This window comes from Polistes fuscatus, unplaced genomic scaffold (genome assembly GCF_010416935.1).
Source record: "Polistes fuscatus isolate 324 unplaced genomic scaffold, CU_Pfus_HIC Scaffold8, whole genome shotgun sequence".
Classification (NCBI taxonomy): domain Eukaryota; kingdom Metazoa; phylum Arthropoda; class Insecta; order Hymenoptera; family Vespidae; genus Polistes; species Polistes fuscatus.
Window position 1 is genome coordinate 8,616,340 of NW_025113162.1, and position 16,064 is coordinate 8,632,403.

Genomic DNA, 16,064 nt, shown 5'->3' on the forward strand with positions numbered 1-16,064 from the left:
ACTTACATTCTTGGTGCGCACTAGCTACGTAGGCCAAATCATCGTAATGAACGAGATCGTAACCACCCAGATTGGCGAGTTCAACGTCCGTATATCCTAAAAGCATTTTCCCTCGTTGATCCATCGATACCAAGCCGAGGTCTAATTTGTGTTTGCTCTTAAACATGACTTCCTTCTGTGGTACTTCCAAAAGCGAGGGCGGCCCGAATGGTATACACAAGGCAAACAAAGCCAACGGCGGTTGTTCGGTTTTTTTATTTTGTCCGTGGAGTACCTTAACTCGTCCCCTGATATCCAAGCGCTGAAAGGAAACATTTATCAAATATCTTTAGCACGAACAATTAACATAATCAAAGATCCTAGTTTAAATGAAAGCGAATAATATTAGAAAACCACGTTTCCCGGTTGAGTGAATGAATGAATGAATGGCTGCAATAATTTCATGCAAATGTTTTTCCTCGTTCTCTTTTTTTTTTTTGTTCTTTTGCTAAAAACTTCACTCGCGAATGGAGTATCCTCGTTGGGTCGAGAGATACCGCCGCCAAGGGTGAGGGCCGGACTCATTGCTAAACCTTTTACGCCGTGAACCTTTTACGATTACAGTTTCATTTTCATAAACGTCAAAGCGGTCCTGTTTTTGCGAAGGCGTTTGCGCGGCCCTCTTTCGGGCCGCGACTTAAAGCTAAATCGTTCCTGTCCTTTTATAACTATATATGTAGTTGCCGTATACACGTCTTTGTCCCTTAGCTTACCTTCGACAGAAGAATATACCTCTCTACATCTGTCGTGTGTTTGTCCTAAGATAATTAGTGTTTTACCGCTTCCACGGTTCCCTACACATCGCCATATCCGAGGTTACTCGGGTTTTGCTCTTCATATTTGATTTATTTCATACTTATTTACTTGACCGTATACTACACGCAAAACGAGACACAGATAACACGACGAATCCAACAACGACCAAGTAACCTAAGTGCTTCTGATCTCTCTGCTTTATTTTATTAATAAAATAAATGTCATTATAAATTATCCGTATTTCAATATTTATCTCTAAGCTTATAAAATCAAGGACGCAAATTTTTTCATTGCCAAAATCGATAAATGAAGAGAGAGAGAGAGAGATAGAGAGAGCAAAGATTCGTTATTGAAAAAAAACAAAACAATATATATATACCAAGTTCGAAAATGGGTTCGGCGGCTCGTTGTCGAAGGTAGCAACGCGCAATTTCTTTCTCGCGGAAAAACGAAGGAGAACAGAATGGTAAGAGATGTACAACGTAATATACCTACATGAGGAAAGAAAGAGGTAGAGGGGTAGGTAAGCGTAGAAGAAAAAAGGCAATTACTTGGGTCGACGGGGAAACGACGAAGGCAAACGGATGACCACAAAACGGAGGTCGCCTTCTCACTCCCCGCCTCCACCCTTTTCTCCCCGGGCCTCCCTTTATGACAGTGAAATTATTAATTACTGTTTTGTATGCCGGCAACTTTGCTTTTGTCAGCGTGGAGAAACGTCCTGAGTGCAACCGCAATGCGCTCGGTGTAATCCTCCCTATCCTCCTCCCCCTACCCTCAACTCCTTTCCTTGACTTACTCGTTTCATTTTTGTCGTTTTCAGGTAGATAGGATTCCATCTTGTAATCTCAGAAATTCGCGCGAATAAGCACAATCATTTGGACCAGTTTAAACCCATCCCTTGACTCAAGGGCTGGACCATGCTCCTCCAAGCCTACAAAATTCTTTATGCAACTTTTTGATATCTTCATGGTAAATCAACGCGCGTAAATTTTTGTCGTACAATTCGTTTTGCACTCGAGCTCTAATTGTAAGCGGTTATTTTCTAGAAATTTATTCTCGACTTTAATTTCGTTTTTTCTGTTTTTTTTCTTTTCTTTTTATTCTTTTTTTTTTTTTTTTTTTTTTCGTAAGAAAAATATATTTCCAAGTACGATAAGATAAGGGCTCGAGATACATTAAGGTTTACGATTCCTTCTTTTTTTGCGATCCTAGAAATTCATTTGGAAAAAGAACTATCACTTTTACGAGCTCGAAGTTTTTCTTATTAAAGCTTAAACTATAGTCCAAGCCAACGTTTAATACTCGCTAAAAAGTAAAGGCGACTATAGTTACTCGACAAAATTTTCCATATATATTAAAAGTACTCTAGGCGAACTTAGCATATCTTGATATCATCGTGGCAACCCAACGCTCTTTATCCTGACATATATTTCTTTATATAATTCATTCCATATTGATTTGATATAACTTTAGTTAGATATAAAAAAAAGAAATTTCAACGATTAGCATAATACGAATAAATATCTTGATTGTATATACTTTATGGAAAACTCCGCTCTATTAAAAGGTTCAACCTCGTCGTCATTTTGTATATTTTCAATTCGTTTTTCTTTCTTTTTATTTTTAGGAAATTAAAGAAGATGGACTTACCAAAAATCCCGACGTATTGTCCAAAAGACAACGGAAGCGGACGGTAAAACTGCGTTCGAGAAGATGACTATGTTGAGGTGATAGCGCATCGTGAAGAGGGAGGCTTGCATTTTCAGCAGGTAAAAATGAATTCCACATTAATTGTCTTTGTAATTCTTCTCTATCTTCGCTATGCACCAACTCGTAAACGCTCTGATGAACGATGTCCGACTGAAACAAACAAAAATCAGATTAATGTTCATTAATTATATGTTTATATTAAATATTTTATATTTAAGAGAAACGTTAAGTTTTATTTTTATTTTATTTTCAGATGAAATAATTGAATATTATTATTACATATATGTAAATGCGCGTAGGTACTGGTAATTACGATGCAGATTAAAGTAGCTTACTCCATTATACAATTATTAATTACGTATGTATACGAGATAACACATACATTCTGCTGTACATGGACATTTTTAGGGGTTTCTTCCAACAGCAGAGTGGCGCAGTGGAAGCGTGCTGGGCCCATAACCCAGAGGTCCGTGGATCGAAACCACGCTCTGCTAAGATATATATTTTTTTCTTTTTTTTTTAATTACTAAAATTTCGCATCCTTTCCAAGAAATAAAACAATGGCTTTAATATTTCACTCGCAAGTCACCACGTTGAATTATATTATTACAAACTAACTCGGTATGATTCATTTTTCGTTTTTTTTTTTTAAGATGCATCATCGCGAGGGAAGTATATATCACGAGTACTAATGTTGCTTGCGCAAATATTCAACTCAAGCATCGTAAGATTGTAAATATAAGTTGAACCTATCGCATTAAATAAACGGTTAAATATTTGTTTATGTAAAAACTAAAAAAGAAGATTAAAGATATCTTTGATCGTGATAGGAGTAGCAAGTACTGGGCGGTTCGATGATTACACGTTATCGTATACTTTCGTGTGCGACTTCGTTTCTCATTTCTTTAATAATTCTTATTAATATATATAATCTAGGAAATATATATTAGATTATAAACACAAATTTCAGGAAGATTTAGAAGATAACATAACACAGAAGCAGAGTGGCGCAGTGGAAGCGTGCTGGGCCCATAACCCAGAGGTCCGTGGATCGAAACCATGCTCTGCTAGGAAAATTATTTTTTTACAATTTCCCATTACGATATTGATTTTTACGAAGAATCCTGCTGGGTTAACCGCGAATCCTCCGACGTATATAGAAATAATAATGCATCGTTGGTAAGTTAAAATAATACATTTCGTAGAAGATTTTTCGTTCCACTTGTACTCGGTGAGTGTGTTGTCAGACGTTCGTGTTGGTATCTTTCGCTATAAGTCTAGCCATATCGATCCTTTTACTTTCGGACGTAAGTAGAAACAAGCGGGATAAGTTGATTTCCTTGCAATAAGTCCTACAGAGCAAGAAGAAGAAGAATAATAATCTACTAGAAGACATTAGAATTTATTTTAGTTGGAAAAAGAAATAAGAAGAAGTAAGGAGGTATGCGAATGATAGGATGAAAGGTAAAAAGAGGAGGAGGAGGAGGAGGAGGGGGAGGATGACTCGTGAAGCGATGGCATTAAGAGAAATCTTTTCTCTCGTTTCTCTTTCCGCTCCGTAAAATAAAACGTTTCGAATGCGAACGGTACGGTGTGGAGTGGCATTATTTCAGGAAATATCAGATCGGTCGTGACGGCGTGCAGCGACACAAGCGCATATACTGGCCATGTACCTACACGTGTTCGACGCACTTTATCGCGCATAATTAATCCAGACTAGCTCGGCCTCGAATGATGAGTCTCCGCACGACAGCGGCGGTGCATAGTTTTACCTTTTAGAAACGGTCATGCTCATCGTCTCTCTCTCTCTCTTTCTCTCCTAGAGGCTTCTGGTTCCAGAAAGAAAAAGAGAGAGAGATCTAAGATGGTGGTGACGGTGTAAAACGAGAGAAAAAGAGCTAATCAATCCGGTGCCGTACGGTACCAAGAGAGAGAGAGAGAGAGGGAAGAAGGATACCTCGAGCATAGGTGTAACCGCGTGACTTTTAATCCGATAATCGGTGTGCCGATGCCAGCACACGCATCCCTGAACGTTGCTGAACTGAAATAAAGCTTGGTACTACTCGAGAATAGATCGGACTCGGCTCGTTCGACCATTACCTGGTCATGGCTGTCAGGACAGGCTCTGCTCGCTGCGAATAATATAATAAATCACGCGCTAGAGACGACGTGAGAGAGAGAGGGAGAGAGATCACAGCGTTAGCCTCGCGTTAACGTTTCTAACCGAAGAACGTCGTTGCTGCGCTGCTCGATGCACCGACACCTTCTCTTTCTTTCTTTCTATCTTTTCCCGTGTACCTCTCTATATACGCGCGTACACGCGCGTGTACATTTCGTGCCCGGACGAATCTCGGGGTATCAGCGTCGCGAGGATCTCACGACTTCCATGTTACCCGCGCACCATCCCTGCCATTATGCGCGAACGTACCCGATCTTACTGTGTATCCTATACCATATACTATCCTACATATAGTTAGATGCACGTACATACACACACACACACACACACACACATTTCGCGTAACCGTAAGACTGCATTTTCCAAAGTGAAAATGTCGAGGAGAAGCGTATCGAACTTTCACCAATCCCGAGGTCTCTCGCGGTATATCATTTTTTTATCTGTCGTTGTCGTCATTTTGTCGAATGCGTTTTTCTTTCCTTTTCTTTTCTTTTGATCGATTTATCATCGGCTGTTGGCATTTGTGGCGGCACTATCGGAGCTCTCTCAAGCTGAAACGGAAACCGAAACAAGAGACCGACTCAAGTCTCGTAAAACTCTCACCGTCTCGATAAATATATAGCAAGAGGTATCGCAAAATCGTTCGTTCGTTCGTTCGTTCGTTCGTTCGTACGAACGAAACAGCAGGTAAGGGAGAGAGTAGTCGCCGCCTTGAGAAAGGAGTCCCATGAAGTTCTTCTCCATGGGATCCAATGAATTCGAACGTCCCGTTTCCCGCGGTTAACCGTCTAGTCGCAACCCTGCTGCGATCGCGCGGATGCGATCCACGGGTAGAAGGGGAAAAACGATACTCCCTTTGCTCTAATTTTAATCAACGATTATACATGATTTCTCTGCTAATCGATGGAAGAAAGTGATTCCAACTTTTTCTCTCGTCTACTTGAAATCGGATTAATCGAGGATTGCAAAAAGGTTTACTTTGAGTTAACATTGGAAACGGTCAAAGTAATTTGATATTACGTTATCTCTGTATCACGCGTGTGTGTATGTGTGTTCCTACTCAAAATTAAGCTTTACTTCATCGAGTCGTAAGCTCGGCTACCGAGTCTTTTCTAAGACTTTAGTCAACCTACAATCATAAGTTCCAGTATAATGGCTCGCCGTCACGTATTCGGCTATAATGGCACTCGGATTAAACCACGGCAGCTTTTATTAAGCGAACTTAATCGTAAATTATATTTTAATTGTCGAACGATAGAGAAGTTTCTACAGGTTTATTCTCGTTCTACGTAATAATTGGGCGTGATTAGCGAATGCCTATGCAAATTACTCTCCCCCTTTATTTCCAACAAATTTTGTTCATTCAATTATATAACATTATATATACCTATACATAGAAGTGTATTATTCGTCGAAGATTTATTCGTTCGTTCAGTTTCAGTTGAAGTTTTGTAAGATACGTTAACGAGAGTTTGTTAATTGAAGTATTAAAATAGTTGAATTTTGTGTAAGCCGGTATAATTTGGTAGCGTATCTCGGTCCGATACCTTTGGGCATCGATCGTCGTCTCCGAGTTACTACTCTCATCTTAGATTTTTGTTTGTTTCATTTGGTTTTATGCTCGTAGCTTGGTTGGCTCGCGCGAGTTGAGGTCAGTTACCGAAGGCAAGGCGGCGGGCGGTTTGCCGGTAAGGTCCGTAACGTTTGTTACCATTGCTCGTTTAAATAATCTCGAAACATGTATCCGCGGGACGGAGCGGCCGAGTCATGGATGGCTTTACGATCGACCCTCGTCGTTAATTAAGAGCTTGTAATTATTTAGTGGAGACGCTAGCGCACCCCCGCCGGCATCGGAGCAGTCTCGCTCCCTCGGCAGACTTGATTTACATTCCAACGAAGAATGCCGAGGCAAAAGCCTCGCCTTATACTCTTCCTCTTGCCTTACTTCACCTCGCCTCGCCTATTTCCTTTTTCTACTGCTTCCACCCTCCCTTCTTCCACCACCACCACCACGTTCGTCTTTGCCCCTTGCGAGCAACAACGGTATCCTTTTCAAAGAATCTCTTTGCTTTCTTCTTATCCGAGGAAAACGAATCGAAGTTGGAAAATTTTCTTAGCGTTCCGCGAACTCCTGGACCCCGTTTAATAATCGAAACTCGTCGGGATCCTTTCTCGGCACGGTTTCCCTTCAAATCTGTAAACACTGTTTTCCGAAGCTTAGCGCGAGACGCTATCTTTCTTTCCTTCTTTCTTTTTCTTTCTGCCGTTCGCAATTTGAAAATCGTTATCGCGATATTTCAGTGTCAGCTAGCAGCAGGTACCAAGGATAAGCAGAGGAACGTACCAAGATACGTCCGGGTACCGAAAAGACGCTGTCGAGAAATAAATCGAAGCTGGACACCGGGTGAAAAAACCGATGGAACCGATTCGGCGCGATCAAAGGACCCGCTACAAATTGAAACAAATCAGGCAGGTAATAATAATTAATCCGTGCCGCTCATTAATAATCGAGCTTCTCTTTCTATCGGTGTTCTCTCTCATCGTACGCGTGGTTTCGTGTATTTGCACGTATTTACCGTGTAGGTGTGCGTGGCGTACCCACACACAACGACAACGACAACGACGACGACGACGACGACGACGACGAATAAAGAAAGGGCCAAGGGTGTGTTGGTATACGTATATATTTACGTATAATAATATATGTACATAGTAGATTCGCCAAGTGGAATATCGCGGCCTCGAACGTTGAGCTCTCAATTATGTCGGAGAATTATGAAGCCGCGTCAGCGTTTCATTCTTCTACTCTCTCTCCCTTTGTCTCTCGAACTCGTTGAACGAGAAAAGGGGTGAAAGGCGAGAGTGCTCCGGGGCAGCCCGATTGTGTCTTCATTAGCAGCTATTAATTGTCAAAACGTTGCCACATAATTTAGATGGGGCGCGAACGAGCCCTTAGCGCCTTCGTATAATCATTTATACCTATACCTTTCTATCCAACACACTCTCATCGATTATCCGATATACGCGAACGCGTATACTACTCAAATACGTAAGATATATAAAGCAAACAAAACAAACGAAAATTAAGTAAGTTTCTTTCTTGCGCGTTACGAGATTCGTTGGATCGTTTGAATATTTTCTTTTTTGTAGTTTTTTTTTTCCAAACAACCCTAAAACCATTCGTCCTTGTTACTTCAAGGATTCCTCGTTTCCCTTATTACGTTCGTCAATTCTCCCTCTACTTTTTCTCTATCTTTACCATCTTCTTCTCATATTTCTCTCGAAGCACCCTCTTTCGCCCTTCCATATTCCGGCTCCGTTAACCGATAAGCACCCTTTGACCTTTTGTTTAAGTTATTACTTTTATCCGGCACAGGTCACGGGGTATAAAGGCTCGTTGAGCATCGAATCAACTCTATCAGCCCAATTAACCAACCCGCCGAGGACTCGAAGAACCTTGCGAGTTTCAATCCGTGCCCTTTTTCCTCGACTTTGCTCGCTCGTACGTTTGTTTTCTTTCTTTCTTTCTTTCTTTCTTTCCTCGCACATTTATCGCGTGAGATATCCAACTAAAAACGACTATTTTCTCTTACATTTATTTTATTTTATTTTATTTTATACTTCTTTTTCTTTATTCGGTTTCTCTTCGAATACAGCTTTTCTTTTTTATTCGCTTTCGTCCGCGTGTCGTCGTCGTCGAGAGAATGTTATTAATTAATTATCTTAGATCGATAATGCGAAATGTAAAACGTCGTCCTGCGTTCGTAAGTTTTCTCGACAAATTAATTGACTTCGAGATCCTACGAATAAAAATGTCGTAAACATTTACAAACTTGTTACGAATCGTTGTTGGGCGTTCAAGAATTAATGAATTTTGGTAAAATTTGTACGAACCCGAATACGGGGTTCTTCGAGGTAGCGCATTTGTTCATATAAATATCCCGTTTCTCTGTTGATGAATTTATGAATATAATTTAGATATATACGGAATACGCTTACTCTCGCACTTTTCTACGGAGTTATAGGGCCGTGTAATCGCGTCGTCCCGAAACGCCCTGCGATTATGCACTCGGATACACGGTCATCGAGTAGGGAAATCATCGTCCATCGTAGTTCTCCTTTACAATGTGTGCACAAAGCGTTCGCGTGTGTTATACTATATTCAAGGGAGGAAGAATCCACCACGCGATCGCGCTAAGAAATTTTATAGGCGGATGTCTGTGTGTTTAAATTTCTCTTTTCTTTTTTCTTTCCTTCCTTCCTTTCTTTCCTTCTTTCTTTCTTTCTTTCTTTCTTTCTTTCTTTCTTTCATTCTGCTTTTATGCGGGCTACTTGAAAATGACGACACACTTTATAGTTGAGAATTTTTTCCCCTTTTCTTTTTCTTCTTTTTTTCTTCTTCTTTTTTCCATCTTCCCTCGTTCGATTTTTACGCGAGATATTTGAAAAGAAATTTGCATAGTCGTCCGAGTTGCGTCTGCTTTTCATTTACGATCCCCTTACACTCTTCTTCTCTTTCTAGATTTATGCGAAAAAAATTGAAAATGATGTCCGCTCGATCGGCTAATATTCGTGGCCCCCTTTTCAAATCGTCGATCTTTTTGCGCTGTCGTCTCGTTTTTATGCGGGCTTATTTAAAATTGACACTTTGTATTCCACCTCGGTTGCCAATTTTTTTCTTTACTTCGTATCATTTTCCTTCTATTATTATTTTCTTTCTCTCTCTTTCTTTCTTTTTATCGAACAAGGGAGTTATTAGAAAACGTCAATCAAGTTTTTCGCCCGAGTGAGCGCTCGTCGGCTTGAAAAATGATTCTTAAGGACTACGAACGGGTTGGTGCCTTTGCCGATCGGAAGCGTTTTCCCTGCGATGTGTGCACAAAGCTTTCAGGTGTAACGAGTCACGATAAAAGTAATCTTGGTTCTACGATAGAGCAAGGTGACATCGTTCAAAGATCTAAATCTCGAAATTAGTCGTAAAAGATTAAACCCATTGCGGTGATTAGGTTTTGCTTTTAAATGATTAAACGTTTCATTAAATTCCGTCCCTAATTGAAAAGACAATTACGATTACGACGAAGATTCATTTTTTTTTTTTATAATAAAACAAAGTATCAATGTTTCTCTATAATGAAATTTGCTTTTTATCGCAAAAGAAAAATCCGAAATAATTGTATTTTTGTTCTCGTGGCAGATCGTTTTCTAAAGTAAACGAATCGGCAACGCGTTCGGTTCTGTTGGCTCGTTTGACGATTCTGTTTGCAGGACGTTATTAGCATTGAAAAATGTGTGCACGCTGTCGAGGGAAAAGTAAGGATACGTCGCGTTTGAGAAAGGGATGATGCTTGGGCAAACGTGACACGTACGGCAAACTTGACAAGGCTGGCGTGACTGTCGAGCGAACGAGCGAGCGAGCAAGCGAGTGCTAGGGTGTAGCAGTAGACGAATCAACAGTAAACCGACAATAATAATAAGGGTAAAACCCTTAGATTTCTTTTTTTCTCCCTATAGGTTTTCTACCTCTTGACACGTATCACTAACGGGGTGGTATGGGTTAGTAAGTTTTCCCTTTTCCCTTAGCTCATTCCAATCGGACAACGTTAATCGTGATAAATATTGCAATACGTTTACTAAATGCTTACCTGATGAAAGCCAAGGTAACTTTCTATGCTGTGGGTAGCGAAGAAAACCTCCCCGTCGCAGGTTAATATCAGCAGAAAACCGTTCAGTGCCTGGAACACAGATACAAACACTTCTTTGTTTTAGATTGAAATCTAATTAGGAAAGTAAAAAGGGCAAAGATAAAAAGAAATTAAATAGAAATTAAATAGAAATAAAATAAAAATAAATAGGCAGAGAGAGAGAGAGGAAATGGAGGAAACGCAGAAACGAACGCCACCGTGTTTTGTGGCGTAACGGAGTTAAAACGTTGCGGAAAGTTTTCCCATTTATCGGTAGACCCGATACCGACAAATACCAAACGAGCTTGCGAACTCGAACGTTCGCATCGAAGCCCAAAATATCCGTTCCAGTTTCTAACGGGTATTCGGTATAGGATTATACTACTAGCTGAGAAAACCATTTAACCCTCGGCCGCACCGTCGTTTCGAGTTAAACGTGGATTGTTTTGTTTTATTTCGTCGGGTTCCTGGCCCGTACCAGGCACGCCAGTTAGACCTTATTGTTCTGAAATATGGCGAGCGTTCGATATCCTTCCTACCGAATACCATTTTATAAGAGAAAAAAAGAAGAAAAAACGACAAAGAATGGAAAGGGAAACGAATTCCATCGAATTTCGTAGCATGCAAATCTTACGCGAATTCCTAAGAGACTGGCACATAGTTCATCATCGAATCGTTGAAAATTTATCGACCTTTACGTATATTCCAACCTTACAATAATTTCTTAGTATCTATGAAAATAAATGCATTCTGGATACAAGAGAGAGAGAGAGAGAGACAATTCGAACTAATAAAATAGTTCTCGTATTCGTTGGAATAATAATAGACGGAAAAACATTGAATAGAAAATGGTACCCACCGGAGCGATCGCATGCGCGGATGCTGCGTTTTGATTGGCTTATTCGGAGGGTGGGCTTACTGCGTAGCGTCAATAGCGATGTGCGGCTAGGGTGAGCTTCGAGTTTCGAGCATCGCTTGCTATAGTAGGATAGTGCCTCTCTAATAGGATTTTCTCGGCAGTGTTCTCCCCTCTTATTATAGCTTAACCTTACCGTATCACAGAAATGGCCGACATGGCCATTTCGTATAACAGGCGCATCGTCTCCCGGGAACCTTTCTTAGTATAGATGGAAGTATAATTGCGAGTTAATCCAATTACCAATCGATCTGTTGGATTTGCCTCGCTTAATATTTTTCATCTCTACAAATTTACGATGAAAAAATATATCTAAGTTTACCGTTACGATTTCCCTTATATTCTGTGAAAATAAATATTAGAAGACCTATATAATAACCGTCGTGTAAGAAGAAGAAGAAGAAGAAGAAACGGGGATAGTACTCGCGGAAGTATAAGCGTCTGTTTAAAGAAAACAAAGATTGGTATTTATCGCGTGAGCTCGGTTGAGAATCAGTCGCGTGCCACTCGCGAGTACTTGGCGTGTTCCGCCCAAGCGTGAACACTCCTAATACCCCTTCATCCTCACCTTGACTCTCTCGTATTAGCTGCTCGCCGATAATACTTCACGCACGAAATCTTTCTTTTTCCGTTTTCTTCCGTTGCTCGTGCGAGCGCGACCAGTAGTATTAACTTTGCAAAGATACGAATAATAAATCCCCCTCCCCCCCCGCCCTCCCGCCCCATCACCCTAAAGATAAACAGACCGAAGGAATATCGATTCGCGTTAAATTCATATCGACGAGCTCGAGAGTCTACGCTATCCCGTTGGAACTTTCTTATCGCACGACCCTGACATTTCTAATCGACCTACTAGGCAACTAACGAATCCACTACGTAAAATAGTTCCTTTCATTTTTTGCGAACTGTTGCAAATTTTCTCGCAACATTGGCAATTAGGAAAGAAAGAGGGAGCGAGAGAGAGAGAGAGAGAGAGAGAGAGAGAGTAGCAGCGGGTGTCGATGCGAAAAGGGTGTATCGAAGTAAGATATTCCGCAGGAAGGAGTTGGCTAAGAGAGGGTCGGTGTGGTATCTAAGGGAGGAAAGGAGCACGCGATCAATACGCGGGAAGGACTAGCGGTGCCAGACCAAGGCGAGCCCCGTCGACCGGCAACCTAACCTCCCTCATATCATCCCACCCAACCTAAGCTTACCTTTGACTCACTCACTGACTCACTGCCAATTGACTTCTCTCTCTCTCTCTCTGTCCTTCTCCGTTGCTCTTTGGATTTCGCTATTTCGCCTCAACATAGACAATTTAAACGCTTTAAACCGAGTTTAGTTTAAGCCAATTGTCTAGGACACTTCCTTCCTTTAGTCCGGAGGCAGTGAAAGTATCGAAAGGTCTTTTAAAAATCTCTACCACCACCGTACGAAGCTGTCTCCCTAGACGACCCCTCTCTCTTCTGCCTTTAACTCTCCTCCTCCTATCGATTTCAGAAACTTTCAATAGATTTAATGACTCGGAACGACTCGTTCGACCTCGGCTTCGTTCCACGATTAACGTACCGAGGGAATTATTTCGACAGGATTTTTCTACTATTTTCTTTACCTTCTATGACTCCCTATCCTATCTATTAAATTGGTCTACACAAATAATTGTACCCTTTTTAAATGTCGAGTTAACTGTTAAACGATCAACATCGAGTTCTTCTGCAATCTCTCCCCGATCGTTTTTATCGAGTTAACTTCTATAATGGTTCTTAAATCATTATAACAGTTAATTGTCTCTCCGAGCAAAATCCCGCTGGTTTAGATTTCAAACAATTTTTATGCGGGTTTTGCCAATTTAAACTCGTACGATAATATCTTACGCGAAATTGCTTTTTTTATTTCTTTTTTTTTTCTTCTTAAATAAAAATCCCTGCCAAATATGGAACTAATCGTAACCGTGATATTATTTGTGCACCGACCTAATATCTAATATACTTAAACATATATATATAAATACGCGTATGTAGATTCTGGATATAATCGAATTAGAGAACGCAACGATTAGACGAGAAAAGTTTTCAGCAGGGTTTAGCCATTGGGGGCGGGGTGGGGTGCGGAGAGGGAGGAGAAGATGTTTCCCGTTTGTTCTCTTCACCCCTTCTCTCTAAGTCTTCTCGAAAACGAACTTACCTATCTTTCCTCACATAGGGAGCAATCAGGGCAGAGTAGACATGCAACCATCAGCAACAAGTAAGAGCCTTATAGCGTGGTGATCGAGTTGGCCGTCCGTTCGTCCGTCCGTCCGTCCGTCTGTCCGTCCATTCGTTCGTTCGTTCGTTCGTTCGTTCGTTGCTTGGCTCCTTACTTCCCCCCGTCTTACAAGTTCTACACCAAATTCACTTAGGTCGGTGTTAGAGAGATCGCTTATGCGACCTAAACGCGAATCTAAATTGCCTAGCTCACGTAGGGGCGCACAGGTACCTCGTCATCGTTAGTAGTTCGTTTCGTTTCACGCAACAATTCAAATTTACTCTTTTATCTCGTATTTACTTAGATTAAATACATTTTCTTTCATTCCTATCCTATATATATATAAATAATAAGACAACGATTAATATACAATTTATTTTTTTCCTCCCTTGATTTTTATTAATTCGACGAGTAAAAATATCGACTATGAATTTATCTTTTAGTACGGGGGGAGAGATCTTTATTCGCGCGTCTATTACCAATAGCAATCGAAAAATTCGTTGGACGTAGAACACTGTGTGTAGATGTGCCGGGGAGAAAAATAGCTCGGTTGTGATTACGGGTTACCGGTTGCGGGGGTCATTCCTGACCACGACCCTCTTTTACCGCTACCAACCTGCAGCTCCTGTGTATTAATGCGATACACGATAGCCTGCTGCTGCTGTTGCTGCTGCTGCTGCTGCTGGCTATTAAATAAAAAATATGAGACCAAAATGGCTGCTCTCGCGGCGATATACGTCACTGAGAGGCGTGATTCCTACCGAAGTTGAAAAAGGGAAGGGGGGCAAAAGGACAGACAGACGGACGGACGGACGGACGGACGGACGGACGGACGGACAGACGCACACACGGAGAACGAACGATTTTACCGCGCGCCCGAACGGTAAAGCAGGTCCCCGTCTATTGTGAATTTTTTCCTTCGACGCGCATTAATATTTCATCGAGTGATCGATCGGAATGCATTTTTCAAAGGCTAAATTAACGCTCATCCGACAATGCGTTACTCTCGCGAAAAGTATTCTCAAATGGCGTATTGCCCGGATCGATCGATATTACGGCGATTTCACGGAAACGATAAACTCGCCTACGTTTTTGCATAAATGCATAATAGGAGAGAACTTGACTACTTTTAATTCATATACCACGGATTAGAGGATGGATGGTAAATTGCGTTTGCATTCGCGTCGGACGTTCCGAGCTTTTTACCGTTCCGCGGAATATCGATGTAGGATTTAGAACGTGATACGCTTACAAACTTCTATATAAAAGGTTTAAAATAAGCATTATTCGCAAAAGTCGCTCTTATTATTTTAGATTAATTCAACGTATGTTCGCACAAAAGAGATACGGTAAGGACCGCGAAACTTTTTTCCCGACACATTTTTCCCCTTATTACTCGAAATCTTGACTCTGAACTTTTTTCATCGCACAACTCGATGTTATATTATATTAGTATAATACGCGTACACACACACACATATATTTCCGTATATTATGTGTCTTCGAATCGTGTCGCTTTCTTAGCACCTCCTCTCTTCCTTCGGTGCGTGTTCGTTAGTCGACAGAAAGGAAAACTAACTGCAAGAAACACGCGACGCCTCGTGCCCAACGAGAAATAAGCCCGTTTTTATCGTGATACATTCTTGGCTCACAAAAAAAAGGAAAAAATTGCAGTCTTTTATATGTATACCGGTTATTAACTAAAGCATTTATTCCAGATTTCGAAGGGAATATCTGTATTTCATTAACCTACAAGGATTTCGTCGTTTACGTTACGAGCAAAGATGAACGACTGACTATTCGTTATATCGTCCTCGTCAAAAATTCAACGACGATCAGTCCAACGATTCGCGTTTAGCGTTCATTACTTCGAATAATCTAGACACACACACACTCTCATTCGTTTCCTTTCGCTCGTCCAACTTCTCTCGACCCACACACGCTCAAAAAAATCGTCTCCCATTTGTTTGTTTTTTCTTCTTCTCGTCTTCTCGATATCCCTACCTTTAGAAGCAACCAATACCAGCCTACCACCTAACCTACCTACCTACGTAGATACATACTATATATTCATATATCAATAACACGTTCAAATGATTCGTGAGCTCCATCCAAAGCTGGCTCGGCTGGTCGTCGTCTCTTCTTCCTCCCACGCAATTTCAATCTCCCTCTCTTCTTTTCCCCCATTCGTTCGACGACTCGTTTCCCCTTTTTCTCGCAATATATACACACTTTTACCGATCCTCGTAAAGCTCACAAAGGCCGACAGTAAATCCGGTTTATGACAAGACGACCGCCAGCCACCGCGATGCCCCCCCCTCTCCTCCCCATCCACGAAATTACTACGCTTTACCGATCCGATCTTTATATTCCACCCCAATTATAAAAGAAACCCCTTCCTCAAAGTACATAATCTTTTACTACCTACACACACAGAGAGAGAGAGAGAGAGGGGGGGAGTCGTCCGTCGTTCGTCAAGGATATCAAACAAAATCTTCGGAATGATTTTGAACTCGAACCTATCACTTAAGTATTTCAAATAGATAGTTCATAAAAT

At 41.1% G+C, this 16,064-nt stretch overlaps 1 protein-coding gene and 2 non-coding genes across 3 annotated transcripts in view; 2 read left to right on the forward strand and 1 right to left on the reverse strand.

Moving 5' to 3' along the window:
* LOC122524673 (aryl hydrocarbon receptor protein 1) overlaps positions 1-16,064 on the reverse strand; it is a 91,524-nt gene that overhangs the window by 3,086 nt on the left and 72,374 nt on the right. Inside the window, exons 4-6 of the mRNA XM_043647048.1 lie at positions 10,330-10,419; positions 2,449-2,658; positions 7-301 (exon numbers count right to left, since the gene is read on the reverse strand). Of these exons, the coding sequence (XP_043502983.1) occupies positions 7-301; positions 2,449-2,658; positions 10,330-10,419 (595 nt within the window). The remainder of the gene's footprint in view (positions 1-6; positions 302-2,448; positions 2,659-10,329; positions 10,420-16,064) is intronic.
* Positions 2,931-3,002, forward strand: Trnam-cau. The gene has a single exon. It is a non-coding gene; the product is annotated as a tRNA-Met (tRNA).
* Positions 3,507-3,578, forward strand: Trnam-cau. The gene has a single exon. It is a non-coding gene; the product is annotated as a tRNA-Met (tRNA).